Source organism: Eumetopias jubatus, unplaced genomic scaffold, assembly GCF_037043125.1.
Source record: "Eumetopias jubatus isolate StellerSeaLion01/CBP00866 unplaced genomic scaffold, mEumJub1_p1.0 scaffold_6, whole genome shotgun sequence".
Classification (NCBI taxonomy): Eukaryota; Metazoa; Chordata; class Mammalia; order Carnivora; family Otariidae; genus Eumetopias; species Eumetopias jubatus.
The window spans coordinates 12,574,325-12,597,385 of record NW_028274812.1 but is presented as its reverse complement, the minus strand read 5'-3'; the positions used below and the strand labels follow the sequence as shown (position 1 = coordinate 12,597,385).

The 23,061-nt window shown below is 44.8% G+C and overlaps 1 protein-coding gene across 2 annotated transcripts in view; it reads left to right on the top strand.

Moving 5' to 3' along the window:
• TIAM2 (TIAM Rac1 associated GEF 2) overlaps positions 1–23,061 on the top strand; it is a 136,322-nt gene that overhangs the window by 4,766 nt on the left and 108,495 nt on the right. Inside the window, exons 2-3 of one of the 2 annotated variants that reach the window (XM_028103215.2) lie at positions 19,717–19,827; positions 20,973–22,115. In XM_028103215.2, the coding sequence (XP_027959016.1) occupies positions 20,979–22,115 (1,137 nt within the window). In that variant the 5' untranslated portion in view covers positions 19,717–19,827; positions 20,973–20,978. Of the gene's footprint in view, positions 1–19,716; positions 19,884–20,972; positions 22,116–23,061 lie in introns of both variants that reach the window. The other variant, XM_028103214.2, reaches the window with a different exon arrangement.

Below are 23,061 nucleotides of genomic sequence, written 5' to 3'. Positions count from 1 at the left end.
GCTCAATCAGTTAAGCGTCTGACTCTTGATTTCGGCTCAGGTCATGATCTCCGGGTCCTGAGATTGAGCCCTGGGTTGGGCTCTGTGCTGAGCATGGGGCCTGCTTAAGATTCTCTGTCTCGGGGCGCCTGGGTGGCTCAGTTGGTTAAGCGACTGCCTTCGGCTCAGGTCATGATCCTGGAGTCCCGGGATCGAGTCCCACATCGGGCTCCCTGCTCAGCAGGGAGTCTGCTTCTCCCTCTGACCCTCTTCCCTCTCGTGCTCTCTATCTCTCATTCTCTCTCTCTCAAATAAAAAAAAAAAAAAAAAAAAAAGATTCTCTGTCTCCCTCTCCCTCTGCCCCTTCCCCCTGCTCATGTGGGCATGTGTTCTCTCTCTCTCTCTCTCTCTCAAAAAAGGAAAACTCTATTAAGAATTTGTTTTAAATCTTAGTTTTTATGTCAGTTCATTATTTGCTCATTCTTGGAAAAGTAATTAACTGGTCATTTGGTTAAATTCTTGGGACTTGCTTATTATGTAGTGTAAGGTACCCACCTGGACTTCATAAATATTTATTTCATAAAATCTCATTTTCATGACAGTTGACTCCATTAAAATGTTTTTTACAGAGTTGGTGCCTTTGAAACACTTAGGAAAAGCTTATATTATGAAATTTAGGTTTGCTGTGGTTTTAAAGCAATATATACCATGCTAGTACCGCATTTGGGATTAGCTTAAAATTGACTGTTGGTTTTGTATAGCCATCTCGTTTACTTTAAAAAAAAGTTGAAATTTTATTTTGCTCTTTATTTTTACTTAATAAATATCAAGTTTTTCATTGATTCTACTGGGCTCTATTTTCTGTTTAAAAATTTTATTTATTAGAGCATGTGCGAGCACGCCCATGCAAGCAGGGGGAAGGGCAGAAGGAGAGAGAGAAGCCGACTCCTTGCTGAGCAGGGAGCCTGATGAGAGGCTCCATCCCAGGGCCAAAGGCAGACTTTTAACCCACCGAGCCACCAAAGGTGCCCCTCTATTTTCTTGTTCATCAACACTTGTGAAGCTGTGGCCTTAAAGCAGTACACACCATGCTAGGAAAGCATTTTGATCCTGAGATCATGACTTGAGGTGAAATCAAGAGTCAGAAGCCCAACTGACTGAGCCACCCAGGAGCCTCTGTAACAAAAGTTTTTACCAATCTCTCCTTATTTGCCCGAGCCCTTGGCAACTACTTTTCTATTTTCTGTTTATAGGAATTTGACTGTGTGCGTGCATATGCACGCATGTACATATGTCATTTCCCCCAATTTTTTATTAAGAGAATTTGCAAAAAATACGAAAAGTTGAAAGAATTGTACAGTGAACACCACCACCAGTAGAATTCTATAATTGTTAGCATGTTACCGTATTTGTTTTTATATGTGTCCTTCTGCATTGTATGTTTGAAGATAGAATAATTCTTAAGTAGTAATTTATGTAATTCTTAGAGGTCTTTGCCAAGGAACTTAACTTTAGATGCCTGTTAACACATATGTCCTGTTATGTTATTATCTCAGAATGAAGCATTAGAAAGATAATGTCTGGTTTTATGATTTGGAGATATGCTGGCTTTTGTAATTTTAGGACAGAGTACTAAATTGAGAGTGTTTTATTGTAGTTGGGCAGAGTTCAAAGAATTTAAAAATTCTTAGTTTGAAACTCTAAGGGCATTTATACACCCATAGAACTGAGGTTATTTGGATGACCTCAGTGATTAAAAACTGGAACGAGACAGTACAAAGCCACTGGAAATGTCTGAGGAATACTGGAGATAATTCGTCTTACCGGCGTCTCTGGCATCAGCAGATCTACATGTAACACGCATCTGAGGGTCAGAATTGTCTTAAAATCTAGAGGCAGGGGGTGCCCATGTGGGGCTCCTTCCTTTCGCTCTGTCCCAACCCCCCTGCCCGTGCTCACTCTTTCTCTCTCTCTTAAATAAATAAATAAGATTCTTTTTTTTTTTTTTTTTAAATCTAGAGGCAGGACTAGAATAGGGGCATGCAGATATTTCCATACAGTTTATTGTTTTCTGATACATTTTTCACATTGAGAAGCACATCATCTTAAACTTCCTTCTTCCCTAATTCTCCTCTCTCTCCCTTTATATTCAGGAGTAGTTCTTCTGTCTCAAGAAACTACTTCTTTTATGCTGGCTGATACTTCATTTTGCTTTTATTTTAATAACAGAAATGATGCTGCTTGATGACATAGCATTCTGTCTTCTTCTGTATTTACCCAGGGTATTTTTTTCTTTTTTTTCCCCTGAGTAGACTTAGAGTGGGGCTTGAACTCACGACCCTGGGATTCAGAGTTGCATGCTCTACCCGCTAAGCCAGCCAGGTGCCCAGCCCAGGGTATTTGTTAATACACACACATGCACATACACACACATCGAATTAACATTTTGGGAATCCCCGTGTTTTCTGTTATGTGACTTGGCTTCCGTGGCAACCTTCTGACTTCGGTCCTGGGGGTTGTGGTTACTTGAGTGGCAAATTCTTGCTCTCCTGCCTGTTGCTGACCAGCTCTGTGACCTTGGAAAGTCACTTAAGGCCTCCGTTTTTCATCTGTGAAATGAGGGGATTGGAAAAGGCGGTTTTTCAGGTGCGCTTCACCAGCTCTACAGGTTGTTTGGTTCCGTGTTCATGAATAAAGTTTTGTAGAGTTTAGACTACTTTTAGTAACTATTGGACAGGTGACCGGATGGAATGGCTCTTATTATTTGCTAATTAAGATTGGAAAGTGTATCTTCAGGTGGGTGTTAACTACATGGAACCTATTTGGGGGGAAAAAAGTTATGTGTTCATGCATGTTCTCCTATGTGTAGATGTGTGATATGCATATGTCGCGATTCATTTTTCGTGCAAGATAGGGAGTTGAAATCTTCTATGTCTGTAGTACAATCCGGTCTTGAATATTAAGAATCTTGTCAGTTGCATACATAGATCCATCCACATTTTTAAAAAAATGAAAATACTGCCTTAAAAAGCTGCTGTCATATGTTTGTCCAGGATAACTTGAACACTTCTGCTTAAGCTGTTTTCTTCTGTAGAATATAATTTCAAAAATTTTAAAACTATACACATGTAATCCTGTTCTCCCTTTCAGCACACCTTTCCCAAGACTTAATATAAAATGATTTTAACCTGTTGCTTTACCTGTTGGGTATACTTTAAATTGAAGGTCTCTCATCAAAAGATACAACAAGACTTCAGAACACTTTTTTTTAAAAAGGCAGTCTCGTGCTTATTTTTCATAAAAGAGCGACCTATTGGAATAACAAGCACTTTGAATGTAGGGCACCGCAGCTCAGCTAACTTAAAAATGAAATGACTCCAGCAAGGAACATGGAGTAAGTGTACACCCGGTATTTTGCAAATCACGAAATTATTTTGAAGGGCTGCTCTTGAGGCAGGGTTTTTATGACCGTAACATTCCAGCTGTGGTTTTGGAGACAGAACGTTTACTACTGCTCTAAACACAAGGACGGTAGGTGTGTGTGTATTCTTACTGCCGAAAGGCTTAAAAAAGCAGCTGAGACTCCCTTCAAGTGAGTAAACCTTTATTCAGCAAACCTTGGGGCCGAGTTCCTATGGAACTCTGGTGGTAAATTCTGGAATGTGGGTCCAACAGCAGCCCAGTCATGGGTGAGCCTGGCGGCTCCGAGGCATGATGGCAGGCTGTCCTGGCTAATCGCTTCAGGCAGCCCATGGAAAACCACTTTCTGGTTAAGTGTGCATCATATTCTTCCACCAATGGAAAAAATTGAACATGATGAGGGTGTGTAGCTAGCAGACAAAAATATATCCAACATTGCACAGGATCTGTTTTTAGCTCTTAACGGCTGAGCATTTGAAGTGTTCAACGCTGTTTCCTGCCTTACCATGGGGCAGCAAGAAGAGAGAGTTTGTGGATTTGTATATAGACCCTGACTTGGTGAAACTTTTTCTACTAATTAAAAGAGCCTGAGAAACACTGGCTACATCCAAAGTTTTGGCAAAGGTAAGGTTATAAATGTTTATTTCCCCCCCCCTTCTGGAGTTGAGACTTAATTTTATATGTGAGATTTAAATGTTTCTTGAAACACTCCTTTTGGGAATATTTCGTTGTGCGCTGACCTTTTCTTTGTCTTAACGTTATTTTGTACTTAGGCTGCATAAGGCTCTATCACCCTCAAATGTGAGTGTGTATATGCTTTCTAACACCTACTGGTGATTTCATGCAGTTGCCCACCCCATTTTCTCCAAAAGCTAATGACCTATGTGGTTTGGATTTATTTTTCCCTGATATAGCTCAAGGAAGTACCATTTCTCAGTCTGATCATGTTAAAGCCTTAATGACTATATCTTTACGAGTTATTTCTTTTAGGGCACAGAGGGAAATTAAAATGTGGCAGAGGCTGTATTTTTTAGTTTTCTGGTTATTATATAACTTCATCAGTCCTTAGTTTTTGAGCTGAGTGAGCTGTTTGGTTTAAGAGTTTCTTTTTCAAGCTTGTAATTTGATGTTCACTGCTTATTAATGTTTGTCCTTAAGTATTGTCTCAAACTTTCTGAAAAAGAAACGAAAGCCCTTGTAATCTGTGTGTGTGTATGTGTGGGGGAGTACGTAGTTCAAGTAGAATGGCTGATTTATGTCATAACCCCCTCAGAAGCTGCTCATTCATCAGGTATTTATCTGGACCCCGAGCTTATCAGCAGGGATTGAGGAACCCTGGCTTGGTATAGTACTTCCTCAGCTTCAAGTTAATTTGGCCAAGCATGTAATTCTCAGAAAATTGGTAGGTGGAGGGACAGAAATAGGAAGCTTTTTTGAAGTCATTGTAACTTGGAAGATTATTTATAGAATTTCTGGAAAGTAGGGGTACTGCCGAAGAGCCATGAGGGTTTTCTCCTAATGTTTACGTATTTCACTGTGGCCCTCTGTCACACTTAGGGATTCTGTAGTTTTTCCTTACTTTCAGTATAACGGGGTTATGAGTTCTTTTAGGATAGGCAATGTGTGTTTTTCACTGTGTCTCCTCTGTTGATACAGCATGCATTGTCAGGTCCGTCGCTGAAATGTCTTTTTGGGATGAGGCAGTGGTGAGGACTGTTTAGGTAGGTTAGAATTAACACAAACATCGGGAACATTTTATTTATTATTTCTCCTTTGGACCTGGAAAGGGCCAAAGTCACTCTGACAGAGCACTGTCTTCTCCTCTAACACTTGTCAACTACTTTGATTTTTTTACCAGAGCTCGTAGTCGGAAACTGAAGTCTGTTGAGGAACCTTATGACTCCAGTCCAAACCAGCCCGACTATAAATTTAGTGTTTTGAATGCAAGTAGGAATACCTTTCTTTCAATATTTTAGTGCAGAGGGAGTCACTTGCAAAGGCCTCTCCTTAGGCCGGCCCGTTCAGGGATGCCTGGAAGTGCAAGAAAGAGTTGGGCCCCTTGCCAAGAGATTATCCTTCCTAAGTGGTCCCTCACTTAACCACTAAGTAAAGTAGGTGTTTCTGTCTTGGTGGTCTACGGTTGTATCTGAGGAGAGACATACTCCCTTCCCTTTTTCAGAGATTTAAAGTTTGTGCAAGGTCGCTAGAACCTCTTTTTACCATAGATATCGGGAGGATGTGGGAAGAACACGGGGAAGTCTGGAAAGGAAAGCATGGGCTCCTTAAATGTCGGATGGGACTCTCTTTCTTTCTCTTTCTTTCTTTCTCTTTCTTTCTCTCTCTCTCTCTCTCTCTCTTTCTCTCTCTTTCTCTCTTCCCACCCCTTCCTTCCTTCTTTCATTTTATTTATTTATTTGACAGAACAAGAGAGAGCATAAGCAGGGGGAGTGGCAGGCAGAGGGAGAGGGCCAAGCAGACTCCCCTCTGAGCAGGGAGCCCAGATGTGGGACTCGATCCTAGGACCCTGGGATTATGACCTGAGCCAAAGGCAGACACTTAACCAACTAAGCCACCCAGGCGCCCCTAATGGGACACTTTTCTGTGCCTCTACGTACCTCCAGGTTTGGCCCACTTTGTAAGATTCATTTACATGGAGATGATAAACTGGGTTAGTGAGACCCCTTAACTCCACTGTGAGATTAAAAAGAAATCATTTTTAATGGAACATTCAGAACAAGATCTTTTTGGACATTAAAAAATTTTTTTAAGTAATACTCTGCAATTTCTATTTAACATTAAGTGTACCTTAGGTAAAGGCCAAGATAAAAATGGCTTTATTAGGAAGACTCAAAAAAAAAAAAAAAAAAGGCCTGGAATCGAAAATAATAGCAACAATATTAAAGACGGGGAAAGGCAGTAATAATGTAGGAGATAATCCTGATTTTCTGACTGTTGACACAAGTATGCAGCACTGTGTTTGTAATAGTTTAAATTCTGATAATGGCAGGGCGAGTGTCTTTCTGACTCATTCCTGTCTAAAATAGACTTATAAATGGCAGGAGGCTGTAACGTCAGTGTCCCAGGAATATATTATACACTATTGTCAGCTGTTTATAGCCCATAGTATTGTCAGGCTGCAAGGGGACCTTAGGCAATTTTCAAATGGAAAAACTGCAAAACCACAGCACTGACGTGGCTTGTCCAAAGTCACCGTGATGGTTAGTCGCTGAGCTGGGATCGGATACCAGGTATCTTGTTAGCCACTTCCTGAGACGAGCTGTTTCTTGAATCAAAAATACTTTGGTATGTACTGCTCTTTCTTTGTAAATGATAGAGGCATGTCTGTGTATACATATGTACGTATGTGTGTCTATATATGTTTACACATGTACCCCTGTCCATTTCCCTCCCTCTCTCCGTTCTTTCTTTCATTTACTTACCTATCTACTTATCAGACCAGACTTAAAGCTCTGGTGGGAGACAAGACTTGTCTCTCTTGTATCCCAATGAAATTCAAAGCCGTACACTCAGTTGGGGGTTATCATTCCCACTGATTTATCACCGGAGAGAATTTTAGGGGGAAATGTGCTGCACTAACCTCTGATGTCGGGACAGCTTTGATTAGACTTCATCTGCCAATCTTCCCGGTTCAGCCTTAGATGAAGAGATGAAGAGTCTCCCCCCCCTACCCCCCTGCAATCCTATTCCAATAGAAGACTGTTTAGGATTTGTTAGTTCTGTGCCTTAATAGAGGGAGGCATGGAAGGGAACAGAAAAACAGCAGATGGGCTTTACTTTAGTGCCAAGGTAATGCAAGGCGCTTTTGGAAAAATAAACTTCACATCTAAAGTGATAGACCGAGTTATCATTTCACTGAAGGAAAGGGATGTAGTAGGTACTACAGATAATGTCAGGAAGGAGTTGGTCCAGGGCGTTCCTAAGACTTAAATAAAGGTTTAAAAATCCTGGCTATCTTTAGGACAACATTGGAAAGTGAAAATACTCCTTATCCTGTTTTTGTACTTGACCGTGACACATCTCTGTAGTGGCAGAATTATTAGAGCAGGGCTCCTAAAATGGAGATGTGTGGAAAGGAAGGGCTTAAGGGATGCAGAGTGGAGTCTATGAACTGGGAAAGACAGAAGCTGAGGATTTGTATGATTGAAGGTGGTGAAAAGGAGCTCTAGAGGACAGAGAGAATGAAAATATTTTCAGGTCCTCTGCAGCACTCCTGGAAGGTGGAGTGACAAGTGAAAGGACTCATTATACACAGTCATAAACCACGAAAACTCACGATAGTAAAAGTTAACAGAGAGTAAAGAGCTTGAGGAAGAGTGTACATAAACTCAAGGAATACACAGGTGTATAGGTGTGTGTATGTGCAGATGTATTCTGTTCAGCATTGATAGGATGGTCGCAAAGGCATCAAAAACAGCCAGACAGGTGAAATACAAAACACCAGTAAAACATCCTGGAAATAACTGGCACCTTCACTTGCCCTTTTACCCCCCCCCCCCCACATGTGACTTCTAGGGGAAAAATGGAAATCATAAGAAGACAAAGCAGTAAGCAGCTTCCGCAAGAGTTGCGTGCTGGAGTTAATGCCCTTTCATCCTGGTGCCCTACTACATCTCACGTGTTGTTGTTCTCAAATGTTCTTTCTAAAGTTTCTGTCCTAGTACAGGGTGGTTGCTTTTGGGCTGGGTCGTCCTCGTGTGCGTGAGAGTCCTTCTGCTTTGGCTACTTTTTTTTTTTTTTTTTTAAAGATTTATTTATTTATTTGAGAGAGAGAGAGAGAGAATGAGAGATAGAGAGCACGAGAGGAAAGAGGGTCAGAGGGAGAAGCAGACTCCCCGCTGAGCAGGGAGCCCGATGCGGGACTCGATCCCGGGACTCCAGGATCATGACCTGAGCCGAAGGCAGTCGCTTAACCAACTGAGCCACCCAGGCGCCCCTGCTTTGGCTACTTAAGGACAGCATTTCAGCCGTAACTCCTCTTCCTGTCACACAGCACATTTTCTCTCCAGTTACTTCCATTCACATGCTGGGATTTCTCCTGAAGACAGGCAGACAGGCAGGCAGGCAGGCAGACAAGAGACCCACACACCAGGGACCACCGCCCGTTTTGGATTCCTCTGTCCTTCCAGCTGCCAGTCGGTTGCTCTGTTCCTCGTCACAGTGAAGCTGGGGCAAGTTCTTGCCGTTCCCCGTCTTTTTCCTTTCCTTGACCGCATCCTCACACTGACACCAACTCGGCGTTCTCCACCCCTGCTCCCCTGGTCAGGTTCATGGATAAACCTCCCCGTTGCTGGGTTCAGTGCTCTGTTATCTCCCAGTCCTTGTTATTTGGACTCTCAGAAACATGTGGCACTTCCTCACAGTCTCCTCCCTGAAATACAGTTTTTTTTTTTTTTTAAAGATTTTATTTATTTATTTGACAGAGAGAGACAGAGCGAGAGAGGGAACACAAGCAGCGGGAGTGGGAGAGGGAGAAGCAGGCTTCCTGCCGAGCAGGGAGCCCGATGCAGGGCTCGATCCCAGGACCCTGGGATCATGACCCGAGCCGAAGGCAGACGCTCAACGACTGAGCCACCCAGGCGCCCCTGAAATACAGTTTTTGATTGGCTTTAAGGGCAGCGTATTCTCTCGGTTTCCTCTTAATTGGATTCTCTGACTGTTCCTTTTGTTTTCTTCAGGTGCTCAATTCCTTATTTCCTTGACCTCTTCACCAGGGAGTGCCCCAGGCCTCTTCTCTTCCCTTTGTTTACTTCCTTGGAGAGCTCATCCATTTAGGTTTTAAATTCCACCTTCATATGGAGGAGTAGCAAATTTGTACCTCAGGCCCACCCTTCCCCTCAACACTGGCTTCTGCGTCCAGCTGTCAGCTTAGTATTGCCACTTCCATATCCAACAGACAGATCAAACCCAACTCTGTCTCCTCCTAAGCCGCCTCTGCTGTGCCTTCCCCATTCTTCCAGAATGAAAATCATCTTGACCTGCCACCACTCATGCCCATCGACCTGGAAATCGTGCTGGCCCTCCCTTCCACCGTATCCAGACTCAGACCACTCCTCGTCACTTCCGCCAAGTGCAGCCCACATGTCTCTCACCTGAATCAGCCTAATTGCTGCCCACCCCACCCCGCTTCCAGAAAGCTGCCAACAATCCAACACAGGGCCGCCACAGTGGTCCTCTTGAAATAGGCCCCTCGATGAGCCTCTGTAGTCACCGCCCTCTAATCACGACATTCAATATCGAGGCGAAAGCCAGTGGCCTGAAAATGTCCCTTTGGGCTGCATTCTCTGTCTCCTTGTCCCTTGTTTGACCCCCTCTGTGCCAGCCACACTGGCCCGCCTGTTCTGCGTCTCTGGGCATTTGTACTTTTCTGTCTTCTGCCTCGAGTGTCTTTTCCCCAGAATCCACGTGGCCTCTGTCCTGCTAGTCTGCTTAAATGCCACCATTCGGTGAGGCTTTCCTCCCTTTCCCTTTCTAAAATGACAGTACTCCTCGTTAGCCTGTCACCCCCCATGGCCCATTCCCCCTTCATTTTTTTTTTTTTTTGCTAAAATTCTTGTCACCTTATAGTAATTTACTTACTTTTCTCATTTGTTGTTCGTCCCTCCCCCACTATAATAAAAGTTCCATGAAAGCAGGAATTTTCTTTTGGGGGGGTCTATTTATTATATCCGCAAGGCCTGGAACAGTGTCCAACACAAAATAGTTATTCAGTAGACATATATTGCATTAATTGGTGAAAGTGTATCTTACCTAGGATGCCTGATGAGGTAGCTACAACAGCCTAATGCAAATGCTAAATATTGTTGGACTCCTATATTTTACCTTAAACATGTAAATTTTATATTTTACTTCATGATGTATTTCTTTATTGAAGCAATTATAAAATTACTTAGCATTGGATGAAATTGAAGCTTCAGGAAGATGCCACTTGGCTATTCTGTGGTTTTGACTGCTCCTTCCCTCTACATCCACACACCTCCCGCCTTGGTCTTGGTCACCATGTCCCACCCTCACAGCCTTGGGGAAGAGTGTGTGTTTGTGTGTGTGTGTGTGTGTGTGTGTGTGTGTGTGTGTCTGTCTGTCTGTCTTAAGATTTATTTATTAGAGAGCGTGCATGCACGTGAGCAGGGAGAGGGGCAGAGGGAGAGCATCTTCAAGCCGACTCCCTGCTGAGTGTGGTCCCTGTCATGGGGCTCAATCTCATGACCCTCGAGATCATGACCTGAGCCAAAACCAAGAGTTGGATGCTTCACTGATCGAACCACCCAGGTGCCCCAGGGAGGTATGTTCTAAATTGCAATGGATATTTAGGTTAGTGACCATGAAGTTTACTCCACCAAGAAAACAGATTTTTCCTTTGTGTGATGTTTTTTTGTAAAGCAGTGAAATGGAAAGACTACATTGTAACCTTAAAGCTCCTCGGTCAACTTAAAAGTTCAGTTTTTCATTTCTTTCCCCTGGCCCCATTCCCAGCTGTACAAGCCTTTGCTGCCTAGGAAAAGGATACCGCCAGAGAAGGACTTTTTTAGTGCTTTCTTTATGAAAAGGACATAGATCACAAATGTTCTTCTAGAAGACAAGCCTGAAAGTTAAATTGTACTTTGTTAAAAAAAAAAAAAAAAGGATAATTTCAGGTTGAAAAGTACAGAAACATTTAAAATTATTTGTATGTAATGTATATGTTAAAACAATATTAAAAAATTTCCAGATTGGATTCCTGCCTTGACCCCTTAGTGATCTTGGTGAAATTATTTAATCCCTGGAGGTGACAGGGATGATCCTGCAAGCTTTTGGGGTTCTTGTGCCCCAGGTAGCCTTGGCACACAGCAGTTCAGGGCACCTTAGATCTTTTCCCTCGCTCTGTGTGTCCATCTACTTTAGGTATCAAAAAATTGCAAATTCCTGTAAATTATGCAGTTTATTTTTTTTAAAGATTTTATTTATTTGAGAGAGAGCATGAGTGAGAGAACACAAGCAGGGGAAGCGGCAGAGGGAAGGGGGAGAAGCAGACTCCCCACTGAGCAGGGAGCCTGATGTGGGGCTCGATCCCAGGATCCTAGGATCACAACCTGAGCTGAAGGCAGATGCTTAACTGACTAAGCCACCCAGGGGCCCCTAAATTATGCCATTTAAACTATACCTAATGCTATTCATTTTTTCCCTGAAAGTTTCTGTAAATTTGCCAGCTAAAATCTTACTAGGTTTGTTGTGAATAATCATATAATTTAAGGAAAAGTTCAGCAGTGACTGGTTTAATTTTACTTGCAGACCCCAGAACAGCTTCTGTTGTAGCTTTAAGCCTTAGACTTAGAGAAACGAGCTCTCCTATCAGGCTGCACCCTGAGCTGGAGTAGAAGAGTTCCACATTTATAAGGGTGAGGAAAGCGCCTACTCAAATGAGGGAAAAAAAAATGTGTGGTTTAAGCCTGTTCGTTTTTTAACTTAAATGGAACAGTGTATAATGAAGCAAGATTTTGCCAAGAATCACCAGGTACAATTACCATGGTGTATTTTGGTCACAGAACGTGATTGAAGTTCGGGAGTGCAGTGCCTGCTTCTGATTTTACTGAAGCACGCACCTTACCTGCTGGTCTCCGAGTCCCTGAGAAGCCATGTGGTTAACAGCCCGGGGTCCCATGCAAGGGCTTCTGTTTCCGCTCAAAGGTTGGGAAGTACTTACCCAAGCCTGAACTCCCTTTTGGTGGAAGGGTTCCTGTTCATAAAAGTTTAAAACGAGAGGTTATTGAAAAGTCATGCTAGCAAATTTGTATCTTGTGAATCTTTGGCCACCACCCAATGTACTGCATGAGGTCTATAGAGGCAAGGATGTTGGCCAAATTTTGGGTGAGATTTGAAGTAGACTTGGGAGAAAAGGTTGGGACCGAACATTTGATATATTAAAAAACAAAAACAAAAACAAAACACCAGAAAGAACATGGATGAAAATGTATGAAAGACGTTCTGATAATTTCTAAAAGAAAACAATAAGAAAAAACTATTATTTTCACTAGGATTATTTTATTTTAAAATGTAGTTTTGCTTGAAAAAGTGGTTAAAAAAAAAAAACAAAACAAAAAACTCAGACCCTGAAATATTTTCAGTTTCTGTGATGGCCCAAATGTAGCTGGGCCTCTCAACTCCCTGACATTCCAGTGGCATACCAGTAATATTTGCGGGATTGTTGGTCTCACCACCTCGCTCATAAACTCCATGCTGTTAAAATTGTCATAAACTCGCTTATTGGTTCTACAAATGGTTCGTATTGGTAATTAGCCCCTCCCTACGCCACCTGAGAAGCCCTTTTGGGGACGGGATCAGCTCATACATCCCTTTTGTTTCCTTCAGAATCCCAGGACAGAGAGGGAGCTATGTGGGAGGGTCTCCACATTCATGTTAGATGGTGAGTGGAACTCTGTGTGTCACTTCAACTTCTGAGTTTCTGCCAGCACTAAGAACATTTTCCTCCTTTGCCAAGGGCTGCCCCCGCACTGATTTTCGAGGTGTGGACTACTGTGGGCTCCTTCTCCAGACTGTATCCTCAGGTGTCCCTAGGAGGTGGCTCACACCGTGGTACTTCTGGGACAGCAGGGGGATGGGGGGGATGGGCTAACGAGTGTCAACATCTCCCCAGCTTCTCCTCCTTTCCCACCTCCCCCTTCTCTAAACTTTGTCCCTGATACCAGTGGTCAGGCCCTGCTGCCCTTGATCAGTTTTTCCTGAACAAGCTGGGGTCTTTCTCCCTTCAGTCACTTAGGGACTCAGCACGCCGTCACAGAGTGCCCATGTCTTGGAAACGGCTTTTCTGTTCCTTGGAAGGCCCTTCTTTTCTGTTTTCATCTAACAGGATGCCACTCATCCTTCAAGACTCAGGTCTTCAGTTAACATTTTTGGGGAGTAATTTTTTTTTTCTTTAAGATTTTGTTTATTTGAGAGAGAGAGTGAGAGAGCACAAACAGGGATGGGGGGTTGCAGAGGGAGAGGGAGAAGCAGACTCCCCGCTGAGCAGGGATCCTGACATGGAGGCTCGATCCCAGGACCCTGAGATCATGACCTGAGCCAGACAGACGCTTAACCGACTGAGCCACACACATGCCCCTGGTGGGTAATTTTTAACTTTCCTCTGAAGAATTTGAACAGCCAGTGAAAGTTTCTCTTAAGTTGTAGAATGAAGGAGAGTGAGGACCACGTGCCCAGCTTATGGGGCCCAGGACTGCGTGCTGACCATGGTTGCCCCTCCTCTCCTCCTGTCTTTAGCTCAGGCGTTTGCCTGCGGCAGTGATTTAGCAAATATTTTGAGACTCTTAGACTTTGTTTGTCTTTGGGTCTTACTAAAACAGATGTGCCATTCAACTGCTAGTTGGGGTTTTATAAGTCATTGTTTTTCACACTTTTTTTTTTTTGGTCATGAAGATACGATTGTTCTTCAAACTCGGTATACAGGCAAACATACAAGCACACATGCGAATTTAATTTCATAAAACAGTTTTTACCTTTACTGGGATGCACGTCTCTATTTTCTCTCCTATTTTATTCTATACTCCGCTCTCTTTCTATTCTATTCTTTTAAAAATACCGATCACTGATTCATTACATGAATTTCGTGACCCATAGTTGAACAAACATTTCTAAAGCAATGCTGCAGATGTTAGAATTTGTTATAAAACAGGTGTGAGTGAGGAGACCCTCCTTGTGATAAATTGGCTTCCTTAGGAGGTGAACGGTGCAGAAGCCAGGCTATTGTTTCTGTGGAATTTATTACCCCCTCCCTGCCTAACACCAGCCGTGCTTGTTCTCGGCGTTCCGAGGTGCAGATTGGTTTGTCCATTCGTCTGTGAATGTGCCTTTGGAAGGCGTCCTGCTGAAGTGAAATAGAACTGATAGGGCTCCACAATGGATGTTGAGCTTTTGAGGTCTTAGAAGCAGCTTGCTTTCTGCCCACTTTATTTGTAAGGATCACTCTTCCTAAGCACTGTTCCCGTGGAGACCAGATGCTCCTTTCGCCTGCCTCCTTTACAAATTAGGTTCAAGTCTTGTGATTAGCAGTGAGCCTCTTTGAGTCATGGCATTCAGTTCTCAAATTCTGACTGTAGTTCATTGACTCAGAATGAGAGAAGCAGGTTTGGGCACTACTTACAGCGTTTGTTACTAAGTTTGGATCCTGGCAGAGATGAATGCATTTGTTTCTGATTTTTCGGCGTATTCTTGTATTATAGCCGTTTTAATAAGACAGGCAGTAAAACTTGAAGGCAGGGTTTCTCAGCCTCAACACTATTGACACATTGGGCCAGGGAACACATGGGGCCCATCCTGTGGCCCGTGGACTGAATTCCACCCACCAGATGCCCTGACTCCAGTTGTGACAATTGGAAATGTCGCCAGATGCTACCAAATGTCCCCACGGGGACAAAATTGACGTGGTGCTGAGAATGACTGTTTTAAAGTCATACCAGTTGTTCAATGAGCAGTTAGGTTATTTTTGTCCGTTTTCTGTCATGACTGTCTAATAACATAAGTACATGGCTTGTGTCGTTGTTTTTGTTGACATTTGGCAGACCTCTGACACATGATGCTGTTATAATTTGGAGAATTGATAAAAATCAGAAGAGTGCTAACAGAACTTGGAAGATTTATTGTATATAAACATATAATTAACATAATTAATAGTTAATAAGATGTCTGGAACAATACACTGTCCTAAGATTTGATATCATAGTATACAGAATTAGACTTATAACCAAAAATTAGTGATAGTACTGTAGATTTGTGCTGTGTTTCCCGGTTTCTTAGGTGGTTTCATGTATATTTCCACACTAGTCTCACTCTGTGAGGTAAGTCGGGTAGATATTTTTATCCTGAAGTTGTAAGTGGGGGAAATGAGATTCAGAGAGTGTGTAAGTAATTTGCTCAAAGACTCGTGCCATTTAAGAGATGGAAACAGTTCTTAAACTCAAGTTCTCTGACACAAACCAGAGTAGGATTCTGAGATTTTTCTTTTTAATGATTGAAGTTCCCCGTCTCCAACCTCGCACCCCCCCCAAATAAAGGAAACCAAGTAGATACTGTTACGGTTAATGATGGCTAGCCCTGTTCTCATCTTTTTTCTTAAGTTCTTATCACCATCTGGAATGTTGGCCTTGGACAAGGATGAGGCTCCTATTTCAGTATGAAAGTCTCGCTGGAATTCTATGAGAAGCCTATGGTGTCTAATGGTGGTGGAACCTGAGTTTCCCTCACCGCCTTGCCCAGCCATAAATCTGCTTTTGTGCGGTGTCCCCATGCCCTCGTTGTGCTTGCTGTCCCCATTCAGCCCTGGTCCTCCTCAAGGAACCATCTGGTCCCTGGGGGTTGCTTCTTACTCCCTTTGAGTTGCTCCTTCTGAGCAGCTGGCCTGGGGCCAGAGACAAAGCAGTCTTTCCTCTGCTGTAAACTCTACACTACATGGAAATGGAGACTTTGGGAATCTAACACATCAATTCAAGCCTGAGCTTGAGGCAAATGAAGAAAAGGTAAATCTTGCATTTCCCTTTGAAAGATGTTTTGCTGTGGATTTTGGTAGGTCCCAGTGGTTATTGGGATTGTGGTGACATATCTGTGGATTCCTTCACATTGTTGGACATTTCTGGGGGTGGTCATTGATCAGTTTTTTTTTAAAATATTTATTTGACAGAGAGATAGCGAGAGCAGTTACACAAGCAGGGGGGTGGGAGAGGGAGAAGCAGGCTTCCCGCGGAGCAGGGAGCCCGATGCGGGGCTCGATCCCAGGACCCTGGGACCATGACCTGAGCCGAAGGCAGACGCTTAACGACTGAGCCACCCGGGCGCCCCCATTGATTACAGTTTTAACAAGAACAAACATCATTCTTATTTGTGATTTTAGCTTAAAAAGCTACATAGCACAGTTATCCAGAATGACTTCACTAAATTCTCTTGTCAGCTGTGGGTCTGGAGCATATTTGCATACCTTAGTAACATCAGTTGTAGGTTAGCTTACCTACAATGCGTGTTACTACACGGCCGCATTCCTATTATGGATTATCACGGGTTAGTGTACCTAATATGTATTTTTTTCTACTTAAAGACACTGGGGGCTTTGAACTATGTCTTCTCTTTTTAAAAAAAGTTCACAGGGAATCTGTTGTTTCCGTATTTTCAGCCCCCTCTCTATCAACAAAAAAGTTTTTAACTACCATAAAATTCCCTTAGTAAAGGAGTCAGGGGTGCTGAACACTTGGCCTATTTATTCTCTTTTTTTCCAGACAAAAATCACAGCTGAAGCATGACCGATAATATCTGTCCAGTTGGCTGGAGATGTTGGAACGGCTGGTAGGCACTCCCATAGGCAACAGTGCACATTGCTCTCCCCCTCTGTCATCCCCCGCCTGCTTTTCCCTAAGGAGTGTTGTGTTCATGATCGAAACATGTCCTCGTGGGCATATATGTCAGTCTTTTGGCCAGACCCAGTTGGGAATGATTCCTGCTCTCAGTCTGTGGTCGAGTCAACCTTCTACCATGCGAAGCTGGTTCATTTAGTTCAGCAGGTGTGTACTGAATGAGCCCCAAATTTGCAGGCCTTGGGTGGACAGTGTCTTGAAAGGGGGACAGGGTCCAGGGCTATGTTTTTGAAATATGACGTGAAAGTTAAGCTACTTGATTTCAAAAGTAGTAAGAAGAGTTGAGGTTATAATCTGCTGCTGGGGACTGAGCTGCACCCTGGAGCCATTCTGTGGCTTTGAATCCTGGTCTTTGTGCGTCCTTGAGCCGTTGACAAAGGGGGCCTCGCAGTGGTCCTGCCAGTGCCAGTGATGTTGGAGAGCTTGGTGTGAGCGCCATGTGTACTGGTCTTTGGGCATGTGGCCTTCAGATCACAAGGGCCTCACAAAGCAAGCGGCTGTGGGTGAGTGACCCTGGAGCCTTTCACCTTTGGGGTCATCACCGGGCCTTGGTCTTGAGCAAAGTAAACAAGCACAGAGGCTCCTTGCAATCAGTTCATGGGAGAGGTTTCCGTGGCGGCCGCCAGGAGTGACTCTGGCCACTTCGAGTTCCTTAAGTTAAGATGTAGCAGAGAAAATACTGACAACTCAGATTTTGAGCTTTTATTTTTAATTTTTTTTTTTTTTTTTATAGATTTCATTTATTAGAGTGAGAGAGCATGCACACAGGCAGGCAGGGAGACAGGCAGAGGGAGAAGCAGGCAGCCCGATGCGGGGCTCAATTCCAGGACCCCAGGATCATGACCTGAGCCGAAGGCAGACCCTTAACCAACTGAGCCACCCAGGCGCCCCAGAGTTTGAACTTTTAAAAGGTGGGGTTCTTGGGGCACCTGAGTGGCTCAGTCGGTTACGTGTCTGACTCTTGATTTTGGCTCAGGTCATGATCTCAGGGTCGTGAGGTGGAGCCCCGTGTCGGGCTCTGTCCTGAGCGTGGAGCCTGCTTAGGATTTTCTCTCTCCTCCCTCTGTCCCTCCCCCTTTCTAAGAAAAAAAGGTGGGGTTCTTGTGATCCAGCCCCGGGGTCAGAGTGGTCATGGGGGCCATGTTTTAGTGACATCTCACCCAGCGGCTTTTCCCTCTTTTAGATATGTGTGTGAGTGCCCACCGAACGAGAAGTGGTCGGTAGTGTAGCAGGTGCCGTTTCAGGCCCCGTGAGTGAGATGCTCGTAAGACCCTCCTGCTACTGCCGAAGTGAAGGATCTTTTGACATCCCCCCCGCCCCCCAATTTAAAATATACACGTGAGAGTAGACAGTAGTCTCAGGCAGACTTGTGTCTTTGGCCTTATTGGAGAAACTTAGGGCCGGGCTTCATTAAATAACCCTCCAAAGAAGCTGTACAAATGGCCAGCAAGCCCGTGAAAGGATGGTCAGCATCACTAGTCATTAGAGAAGGTGCACATTGGAGCTGCAGTAGATGTTCTGTCCTGCGTGTTGATGGCCACTGTCAAACACCCAGACACCGACACGTGCTGGTAAGAGTGTGGAGAAATAGGAATCCTGCACGCTGTTGGTGGTGGTGATACAGTGGTGCAGCTACTATGGAAACCAGTACGGTGGTGCGTAAAAAATTAAACATAGAATTACCATAGGAGCCAGCAGTTCCGGTTCTGGGTGTGTATACCCCAAAGGCCTGAAAGCAGGGTCTCAGAGAGAGGTTTGTATACCCGTGTTTATAGCAGCAGCATTCACAGTGGCCAGCAGGTGGAAAGCAGTCTGAGTGTCCACTGATGGATAAGTAGATGAACAAAGTGGGGTGTTACACATGCAATGGAATATGCCTCAGCTTTGAAAAGGAAGGGAATTCTGACATAAGCTACAACATGGACGAGCTTTGAAGTCATTCTACTGAGGGAAGTAGGCCCATCACAAAAAGACAAATGTTGTGTGATTTTAGTTACATGAGCTACCTCGAGTATCAAATTCATGGAGACGGAAAATAGAATGGTGGGTGCCAGGGCTCCAGGGAGGAGGCTGGGAAGATTTAGTTTTGTGAGGGAAGAGTTCTGGAGACGGGCTGCATAACCATACGAATGTACTTAACAGTACGAACTGTGCACTATAAAATAGTGAAGATGGTCAGTTTTACGCGATGTGTATTTTAACACAAATAATTTTTTCTTTTGAACGGGGAAAAAAAAGTCACAATTGAACCCCCACGGCTCCACTCCGTCTGGGGAGAACATTGAGGCTTTGTGTTCGGGAGTGAACTCCGCCAGATGGCAGCACCCCCAGCCTGTCATCCCACCCTCCAAGGTGGGTCTCCTGCTCCTGCCTCTTGTGCAGAGAAGCCCAAACATATGCTGGAGAGGAACTTTTAATCTTCTTTAGGGGGTCAACCTCTATAAGGGAAGTTACTTTGTCCAAGGACTGTTGCACTGCGATTCTACATTTTGTTTCTACTGCTGAGTCAGACAGAGAACAATGCACGGTTGTCCTGTCAGGATGATGCTCCTGCCGCCCTGTCAGCGTGCAGAGTCTGCAAGTTGTTTTTCCTAATGGTGGTGACAGATGAGCCGTGACTCATGCCAGCGCCGTCACCTGCCCTCCCCTGAAACAAAGACATGCATTTGCCTCCAGAGCGTGTGTTGAGTTAATGGCCTTTACAAGATTGGATGGGCAGTTCTAGCTTCCTTTATATCTTCCAACACCTCTGATGAATCAAGCAGTTCACAGACATTTCATTTATTACCCTGACACTGATTCTGGACACTGGTGGTTTCTTCATAGAACTTACACGAAACCTTTGTTTTTCCGTTTTGGGAGCTTGGTATAAAACGCTTGACAGTTTTCTGGTATTTCTCTTTTTCAGGATCATTTCATGGACTCACTTGCCATACTTGTTAACCATGCTGCCTTGTTCTAGGACCCCGTAAAGCCTACTGACTGTTAATCTCCCTCGGAGCACAGACTAGAACTTCAGGTAAAGCCAGCTCACATGAGTTGTGGTTCACTTCAAGGGGCACGACTGTGATCAAGGTAATAAGTTTAATTGTTCGATCTGGTTATTTTTGTTTTAAAATGTGTTTGCTAACTCCCACCAAAGAAAAGTCAATCCATTTGACTTTTGTTTTGTGGCTGTACATTCTAAAAGAAGTAAAATTAAAAACCTCCTAAATATATTTTGAAGTGGAACTGGAAACATGACCTCTAACTTGCCTCAAATAGTGATCTACTGGTTAGAGTGAAAAATGAAGGGGGAAGGTTTGGCTCAAATTTCGATTTGCGTGTTTGGCTTAACTAACAGACTCATTGAACACATTGGGATTTTACAGAGAATGAATAGAATCTGAAGTTTTTTCAGACATCCACATTCTGATAAGTCAGCTTCCAACTTTTTTCCTCATCATGTTCCCAAATGAGGACCCTCAAAGGCTTTAGAGAAGCACTAGAGATTAGTTCTATTAAAATGTTTTTCTGCCCGAAATGAGAGCTTTTATTCTCTACCCTGCCCCTGTTTTTATCTCAGTCTAGTTTTGGGGGACTCCTTTTGTGGTGTTCCTACTCTATGTGATATATCAAGCTCCAAAAGAGTGTGGTACCTGAACTCGTGTTATTAAAAATGGGCAGTAGTCTCTTCTATTGGGGTGTGGTATTTGCTCTTCTAGTAGTTTGTGTATAATGGAAATCACTCTCTCTGATCACTGAAGAATCAGCGTATCGGAGTACCAGAGTGAAGATGCTTTCCCCTCATATTTCTGTTCAAGGGTCATTCAGAACCTCTCAGCACCAAGCCTAAAGGAGGTCTCTGCCTTAAGCTGATCTTTATGCCTATTCAGTGTCTGAATTAATATCCTACAATAAATTATGTGTTTAACGCAACTAGCACACAGGCATGCAGTATCGTCTATTTGGATGATGACCTGCATGGCCCGAAGAGAACCAATTCAGTAGGTAGCTTTTGTCCCTACTTCTGAGTTGTGTGAGGCACAGGAAAAAAAAAAAGTTGCTTGGTTCTTTTGTAATGTGTGGAACTTTTTTTTCTTCTTTTTTGTTTTTTAGACAATTCTGTCATAATGGAATTAACTTAGGTCATGTTTCTTACTGATGCTACTGTTCTTAATTTAGGTTAAAATGGGGAACTCCGAGAGTCAGTACACCCTTCAAGGATCTAAAAATCATAGCAATACTATTCCTGGTGCTAAGCAAAAGCCTTGCTCCCTGAAGATACGCAGCATTCATGCGAAAGATGACAAGTCACTGCACGGATGGGGTCACGGAAGCAGCGGAGCGGGTTACAAGTCCAGGTCCCTGGCCCGAAGCTGCCTTTCTCACTTTAAGAGCAATCAGCCTTATGCATCCCGACTGGGCGGACCCACATGCAAAGTCCCCAAAAGCAGTGCCTACGCCAAGCACAGGACTGACGCCTCAGGAAATGATTTCCAGAGCCGCAGCGCGGCCTTCTCCGCGGGGAACGGCTTCCACTACGTCAGCCATGAGCGGCCGGACGCCCACGTGGCCTCGAGGGACTGCAATGGACACCTCCTCAACTGCTACGGGAGGGACGAGAGCGTGGCAGCCAGGCCGTGCGACGAGGACCGCAAGAGCCCCAGGGTGCTCATCAAGACGCTGGGGAGGCTGGACGGCTGTCTGCGGGTCGAGTTCCACAGCGGCGGCCAGCAGGGCGGAGGGCCCCCGGGGGACGCGGGCGGCCCGGTGCGGCTGCTGCGCTACTCGCCCACCTTGGGCCCTGGGCCCGACTCGCCCCCGGACTCGCGCCCGCGCTCCAGCAAGGGCAGCTCCCTGAGCTCCGATTCGTCCTGGTACGACTCCCCCTGGGGCCCCACGGGCGAGGCCAGCGAGGCCAGCGAGGCCGAGGGCTCCCTCCCGGTGCCCGGCACGCCCGCCCCCCGCCTCTGCGCCGACTTCCCGCCGCCCGGGGCCCCAAAGCCGTTCAACCAAAGCTCGTCCCTGTCCTCGCTCCGGGAGCTCTACCCCGACCCCAGCCCGGCGCCCTCGGGCCTGCGGCTGTCGGACGAGTTCGTGGGTGCGCACGCCAGCCTCAGCCACCGCGTGTCCTTCGCCTCGGACATGGACGTGCCGTCCCGGGTGGAGCGCAGGGACCCCGGCCCGTACTCGTCCTTCACCCTCCCCTGCCGCAAGTCCAAGGCCTTGACCGAGGACGCTTCCAAGAAGGACACACTCAAAGCCCGCATGCGCCGCATCAGCGACTGGACGGGGAGCCTCTCCAGAAAGAAAAGGAAGCTCCAGGTGAGTAAACCTTAGGGTGGAAGGGAAGGTTCCCTCGGGCTGCCCCTCTGTTAAAATGGGAGTGTTGCAGAAGCTGCCCCAGAGCGCTGGCCTGAGGCTAACGGAGCTCAGGAAAGCGAAGAGTTTAGTCTCAGACCAGGCGCCTCTTGTTTGCCGCAGTGGGGGGTGGTGGTGGTTTTTCTCTTTTGCTTCAGATGTGCACTTTTACTCTTAACCCACAGCTTCACGCTCTCTGATTCTGTGTGAGCTCACCTCCTGTGCTCTGGTGTGAATGCCGCAGGCCTCGTCCAAAGGCGTGGCCAGACTGTCCTTAAAAAGTAGAGCGTTCCAGAGAATTCCTCAATGAATTGGTCATCTGAGAATTTTGCTAGAGCTCATTCTTTTTGTTTTTGTTTTTGTTTTAAGATTTTATTTATTTATTTGACAGAGAGAGAGACACAGAGAGGGAACACAAGCAGGGGGAGTGGGAGAGGGAGAAGCAGGCTCCCCGCTGAGCAAGGATCCCGATGCGGGGCTCGATCCTAGGACCCTGGGATCATGACCTGAGACGAAAGCAGACACTTAACCGACTGAGCCACCCAGGCGCCCCGCTAGAGCTCATTCTTGAAGCCTAAACAAAAAGGGGAGATAGATCGTTGTTATTTTGGGATGAGTCGCCTTCCTGAACTTGACATCACTTTGGGTGATGTCATCATTTTTGGTACATCAAAAAAAATTATCTAATCTCACCATCTTCCAGTGGGGATAGCAAACAGTTTTGAAAACATCTTGTACCCAAGAACATGTAATAGCAAAAATACAATGCCTGACAAAATAAGAATTGTGATGATGATAATACTTATACATAATAATGATGTATAAAGTTGTAATGGGGAAACAAAGTGGCTTAGTCACCGGGAAGGAGAGTAATAGGTTGCCTTTTTAGGTAACTACTGGCAATTGCTAG